Genomic DNA, 6,700 nt, shown 5'->3' with positions numbered 1-6,700 from the left:
AACAATATATTTATATATATTATTTTATATTAATGGTATATTGTTTTTTAATTATATATTTATGATTATGTAATTTTTCTATGATCAATATGGAAAAAAAATCATTATTTAGCATCTTATTATAAATTATTTTGATCAATATAGCCAAATTAAACCACTAAATTAATATGTACTATAATTATTTAATAAGTAGTATAACATAAACAAGAATAAAAATTATAACTTTATTTATCAACCTGGAATAACTTGTAACATTTCAAAAAAAAAAAAAAACTTCGAATAACTTGCATTAATGACTTATGTGATTCCAATTCATAATCACACCAGTTCAAATACTATAATTTCACATAATAATTTCTTCAATAACACTCATACTTAAAGATATGACTAAATCTATTTTTTTTTAATAATATTCCAAATTTCCAACGTATTCTCTCTCTTTTTTTTAATATATATATAATAATTTTCTATTCTCATTTATTAAGGTTTTCATATTAACTTTTCAGAGGAAAGGAAATTAAGGGAATTAGAGTGATGGGGAAATGAAAAAGTGAAAGAGACAAAGAGAAATTAGTAATACAACGAATAAAAAGGACAGAAATATGACCGTTGGGGCGTAGCTCCTAGCTATTTGTGTATCTTCGCTGTTCTCCAATCGATGGTACTGTACTGTCATTTGTCTCTCATCTCTGACAAAGTTTTGGGTCCACTTCTGCTTCCCTCCTAGTCACATCTCACAAAGCAAAAACAATACCCTAAATAAAATTACAGATAATTTATGAACAAAAAAACTTTCGTTACCGTTCTTGGTTAGTACACTTTGTGGAAATAATGTGTCGTGAGAAAGGGTTGTTACATAAGTACAAGGTTTGAAAGCAAAATAATTGAAAGAAACATGGACTGTCAGTGTCTACTCCTGCAGAAAACAGAAGACAAATGAAAGAGAGAAGCAGCCTACAACGGCTACCCAACAGCATAAAGTTGACTCTACTTGACTGACTCTGAGCTTTGGCTTTGGAATTAGCCTCCGCTTTGCTTACTGTGATTTAATGAAGATGAAATCTGGGCCGTTCCTTCCCTGCAAATCTTTCCACGTGATTTGTGGGAACCACTCCTCTCTCTCTCTCTTCAAGTCATAGAACTCCTGTACTCCCCCCACAACTTTAATCCACCCTTTATTAACTTCACTTTACTTTCTTGATTGGTCTTTTACGTTCCCAGTTCAACACTCATTCTCTCTCTCCCTCTCAATCTTAATGCTCTTTAAGATCCTTTAAGTGGGTTTTTGGTGGTTTTGTTTAAGATTCTCTCCATGGCTGTGCTATTGCTTCTTTTGTTTTTGGTAACTTCTTCTGCTACAGCTGATGAAGGTTAGCGTTTTCCTCTTTGGCTTAGTTTCATTCTTGTTAAATCTTTGTACTGGTAAGAGATTATCCTCCAAATGTTTAGTTCCAACCTCTCTTTTTCCCACTTGGTTTCTAAGCTTTCTTCACTCAATAAACAAAACATGACTTCACTTTGATAGTTTGCATCTTTACCGTAAGACTAACAATTCCGTCTCTCCTAGATGGTTGGCATACATGAAAAATTATCTGCTTTTATTTGTAGTTATAAAATTCTGAACACAATGATTTAGACTTTAAAAACTCCGAGTTTGTGAGTTAGTGGGGGTATTGATAATATTGTTTTCATTTTACGTTTTGCATTTAGATTTTGTAATTTTAAAGAGTTCGATAGGCATGGTTAGCCTTCTGGTTGAAGTAGGTCAGGTAATAATGGCAAAACTAAAGAGGACGGAAGGAGGTTGAGACTACTAAATGCAATCAAATGCTTTCTTATCTTTTAATAGTTCTTTTTATTTTTTTTAACTTTTAATATTTCACTTTTACTATAACAAATATGCACATATTATAAGTATAATATATGCATGCTCTCCTAGACCTCGAACTCCAGTCCAAAACTCTGTTTTGATACATCAGGCGGGCACTTTATTGTGTTGTCTTCCAGGAGTATTTAATAAAGACGTCTTATATGGATTCGGATATTTTGATCCCACAAAAGCAAAAGTTTAAGTTCCTAGATAATCACCATTCTTGTCTTCATTTATGTCATTTTACTAATATTGTTGTGATAATAAAATATAAAAGGGCCACCACCATGTCTTCCAGCTAATGGATTACTTGTTGCCCATTAGCCTTGGTAGTGTAAATGGGCATATGCTACTTGAGTTTAGCTTCTCTGCTTAAGTTCTTGGAACTTGGTGCAGTTATAGTAGGTTGGAGTATACCGTTCTTTCTTTTGGAAAGCCACGAGATGTTTATTGTAGCAAAATTACTAATTTACTTAAGGAAATACATTAATTCAATAAGGTTGGGTAAGTCACCAGTTGTTGACCCGACAGTTGATTTAAGACATTGCTGCACTCGATGGTGATTTTAGACATATTTATTGCCTATAACAGTACTTTTCTTCTTTGATGGAGAAACCTACATTTTTTTTGAAAGAGAAAAACCTACTTAATATGGCACTCATTTTTTATTTTAAAGACCATGTGACTTCAAGTGTGTTGCTTTTTTCATGTGTAGTCTAAGACGATAAGTTTATCACTCTTTGATATACGACAACAGAAATGCCATTCTTTGTTGTGGTTGTAGCCTGCCTAAATGCTTGGTATACAATATATATATATATTTATATATAATTAATGGATTTGTTGACTATCTTCAGTTGTCTCTTGTACCATCATCATATCCATCAGTGTTATGTAAACGCTTACATGTAAACCCAATTGCAAACAATGAATGCAAACAATGGTTGTGACTTTTGTTCTCCGTTTATGTTTTAGATGCGTTCATTGGCGTGAATATTGGAACAGACCTCTCAGATATGCCACACCCTACACAAGTAGCAGCCCTCCTCAAAGCCCAACAAATTAGACATGTTCGGCTATATGATGCTGACCGTGGTATGCTTGTTGCACTTGCAAATACAGGAATTCAAGTTGTTGTCTCTATTCCCAATGAACAGCTTCTTGGCATTGGCCAATCGAATTCCACTGCAGCTAATTGGGTTTCTCAGAATATTGTAGCTCATTACCCTGCCACCAATATCACTGCCATATGTGTGGGCTCTGAGGTTTTTACTTCACTTCCTAATGCAGCAAGAGTTCTTGTCAATGCTCTCAAGTACATTCAGTCAGCCCTTGTTGCATCTAATCTTGACCGCCAAATCAAAGTCTCAACGCCCCTTCCTTCCTCTATAATCCTTGACTCATTCCCACCTTCCCAAGCCTTCTTTAACCACTCATTGAATCCAGTTTTGGTCCCTATGCTCAATTTCTTGCAGTCCACAGGATCATATCTCATGCTCAATATCTACCCTTACTATGATTACATGCAAGCAAATGGTGTTATACCACTGGATTATGCTCTATTCGAGCCTCTTTCTTCAAATAAAGAAGCGGTTGATTCCAACACACTTCTCCACTACACCAATGTGTTTGATGCAGTGGTTGATGCTGCATATTCTGCCATGGCTTTTCTCAACTTTACTAACATTCCAGTGGTGGTGACAGAATCAGGCTGGCCTTCCAAAGGTGATCCCAGTGAACCAGATGCAACATTAGAGAATGCCAATACTTATAACAGCAATCTGATAAAACACGTGTTGAACAAGACTGGAACTCCCAAACGCCCTGGAATGGCTGTTAGTACTTTCATTTACGAGCTTTACAATGAGGATACGAAAGCTGGATCAATCTCAGAGAAAAACTGGGGATTGTTTAATGCCAATGGTGTGCCTGTTTACATTATGCGCTTGACAGGATCAGGAAATGTGTTGTCCAATGATACAACAAACCAGACCTTCTGCACGGCCAAGGAAGGTGCTGATAAAAAGATGTTGCAGGCTGCACTTGACTGGGCTTGTGGTCCTGGCAAAGTGGACTGCTCAGCCTTGCTGCAGGGACAGCCCTGCTACGAGCCAGATAATGTGGTTGCTCATGCAACTTATGCTTTTGATGCATATTATCATAAGATGGGGAAGGCTGCTGGATCATGTGACTTCAATGGGGTAGCTGCAATTACAACTACAGATCCAAGTAAAAAACTTACTTCACTTTCGCGCACAATTGATTAGCAAATTACCATTATTATTATTTATTTGGCATATTATTATTATTTGACTTGGCTTGTTGACTATTATTATTATTATGTATGTCTCTGTCATTAACTATTCTCTTGAATCAATTGGTGCAGGTCATGGTTCCTGTGTGTTTACTGGAAGGTATAGCTCTTCTATATCATTTATACACCATGTGTCACCCAATCTTTTTAAGTACATTCGAGTCATAGCTTAGTTTAAAAGGATTGGATTTTTGAAAAGCTTCCATTAGTCTCATTATTAACTTGTGGTGTAATTTATTTGTCAATGCTCAGTTTGGGGAAGAATGGCAACCTGGTTAATGTTACTGCGCCATCGTTGAATTCCACTAGTTCAGGTTCTCCAGAAGACTATTTTCACAGAAGCTCTTTTACGAGACTTGCGATGATGATAGGGGTTGTTTTCTCCTTTGCGGCTTATTTGTAGAAAGATTGTATGTTTGAAACACCTGCAGTTGTGATCTCATAAATTTTGAGGTAGAGGCACAAGGGGTCCAGATAGTTTTAGGGAATTGGTCCTTCAATTTTGTACAAAACAAGTCAAAGCAAAATCTGCATTGGTGTGTTGTTCCTATTCTTTTATGTCATAATCTTATTTTCTTTTGTTGATGGCTTTTTGTTCTTTTCCCCCCACTTTAGAGAAGAAAACATTAGTTCTGAAAATAAGTTCATCGTCATTTCTAGTAATTTGATCATAGAGCAACATTTGGCGTCTAAGATGTTAATTGTATCAATGAGATAGGTGGTAACTATCACCATTTTCTAACTCTTTGTTTGGATTTTAGATTTTAAGAGGGAAAAAACATTCTAAAGAATTTCATTTTCTCATATTTGGATTCAAACAAAAAATTCAGAATTCTTTTTTATAGAAAAATCAAAACTTAAATGTAATACAATTTTATAAAATATAAAATAATTATAAATATATTTTCAAGAAAAAAAAAAGTGTTATAAAATTTTAGGATATTGGTTTTCTCCAATTTTTCTTTATTTCTTTTTCCTTATAAAATTTTATCATCACAATTTTTATAAGCGGCGAATCTCACCTTGTGACCTCCGCAATCTAATACATTTGTACATGCACATCCTTAGATGGCCCTTGCGACCTTCACTTACCACTGTGTCCAACTTACCACATTACATAATCAATGTACGTACGTATCATTAACATTAGTAACTTTGCGACACCTAATCTATTAAGAATCGTAGGTGCATCACATTCATGTGCGTATTATCACTTGTGACCTCGCACCATACTTTTATTGAAACAATAATAGACACAATTTACACAAATCATTTCACAAATTGTAAGATTTGATAGATGGATGGAAGGTTAAATTTTAGGAGAAGGTGTTAGAGAATTAGAGAAGGAAATATTACATAGTATAGGGTGGAGAGTTTGGTAAGACACATGAGGTTCCATCTCAAAATTAGTTGGTAATGAGTGGAGTAACCTATGATCTTATTTATAGATGGGCTCTGTTGGCCCTTGATACAAGGTGGTCCCCAGGGACAAGAACTTACGCAGGTACATTGTCAGGGTAGTGGTGCAAGACGTCACGGTGTCGACTCTGGCATATGGTCGAGGGTGCTCAGGTAGTGCCTCCACTCTTCATACGGGTTTGTACCGCCACTACTTGTCAGACGCAGATGTCAGGGCCATGCCCCCGTCCTTCTTAGGGTTGTACACCCCGTACTCATATACGTACCTTGTACCTAATGGTCCTTTTTATATATCTGAGACACATCATTTCTCCAAGATTATTCCCATTTTGCAAAGTGTTGCTGATCTTGGGAATTCATCTCTACGGTATAGTGGGTTTCCCTTGGATGTTTAGCCATATAGTGGATGTCATGTCCTCATAGGTGTGTGCTATACATATATAAACGAACCACCATATCCACTTCATGAGTAATAAACATGCAATGTGAGGGGTTCGTAACACTAGAGATGCACATGTGTACAGGCCAATCCATTGGCAGGTGACATTGGTGCCCAGGGGGCCTAGCCCAGATCTTGCATAGATAGACTAGTCATTAGGGGTGCCTTCATCCGAAGGCCTCAACGCGTGACGCATGGAGATTCTTGCGAGGGTCTTGAATAGCGAGACCTTCCTTCAGGTCTTCTCAGCAAGGCACCCTTAGCAAGCGACTCCATGTGTGGGTGTCCGAGCCTCGCACCTCGACCTTTCGCGCGATGACCCTCGCGCCTCGGCCCCTCGCATCGCGGCTGTCCCTCACGTCTCGGCTCCTCGCGTGACGGCCCTCGCGCCTTGGCTCCTCGCGTGACGGACCTCGCGCCTCGGCATTGTAGGCAGGTCAGGCCTCGCATAGCGAGGCCCTCTATAGTATTGGCCTCACTTGGAGGCATCTAGGAAGGTAACTCTCCACATAGCGAGACACCTCCCTATACAAGGCCTTCCTCCCAGTGGACCAACTAATGGAAGGCTTCCCTTAGGCAAGGGGTTACGCCCATGACCCCGAACATAGCGGCCCCTGTGGCTTTGATCTCGCTATGCGAGACAAGGGTGTCATGGCAC

The 6,700-nt window shown here is 37.9% G+C and overlaps 1 protein-coding gene across 1 annotated transcript; it reads left to right on the top strand.

The window, feature by feature from the left end:
- Positions 1 to 931: 931 nt before the first annotated feature.
- On the top strand, positions 932 to 4,773 carry LOC133818630 (glucan endo-1,3-beta-glucosidase 2-like). The gene is made up of 4 exons (XM_062251626.1): positions 932 to 1,370; positions 2,846 to 4,099; positions 4,257 to 4,284; positions 4,437 to 4,773. The coding sequence occupies exons 1-4, from the start codon at positions 1,313 to 1,315 to the stop codon at positions 4,585 to 4,587; spliced, it is 1,491 nt and encodes a 496-aa protein (XP_062107610.1). The 5' UTR covers positions 932 to 1,312; the 3' UTR covers positions 4,588 to 4,773.
- The last annotated feature ends 1,927 nt before the right edge of the window (positions 4,774 to 6,700 follow it).

This window comes from Humulus lupulus, chromosome 2 (assembly GCF_963169125.1).
Source record: "Humulus lupulus chromosome 2, drHumLupu1.1, whole genome shotgun sequence".
In the NCBI taxonomy this organism is placed as follows: domain Eukaryota; kingdom Viridiplantae; phylum Streptophyta; class Magnoliopsida; order Rosales; family Cannabaceae; genus Humulus; species Humulus lupulus.
The sequence above is the reverse complement of the archived record's forward strand: the minus strand, read 5'-3'. Positions and strand labels throughout refer to the sequence as shown.

What these genes read in the sequence shown, in the direction of transcription:
- LOC133818630 (XM_062251626.1), top strand. Translation starts at nt 1,313, where the DNA reads ATGGCTGTGCTATTGCTTCTTTTGTTTTTGGTAACTTCTTCTGCTACA. An exon ending in TTCTGCTACAGCTGATGAAG is followed by an intron (nt 1,371 to 2,845) that starts GTTAGCGTTTTC and finishes TTTATGTTTTAG; the next exon opens with ATGCGTTCATTGGCGTGAAT. An exon ending in AATTACAACTACAGATCCAA is followed by an intron (nt 4,100 to 4,256) that starts GTAAAAAACTTA and finishes CAATTGGTGCAG; the next exon opens with GTCATGGTTCCTGTGTGTTT.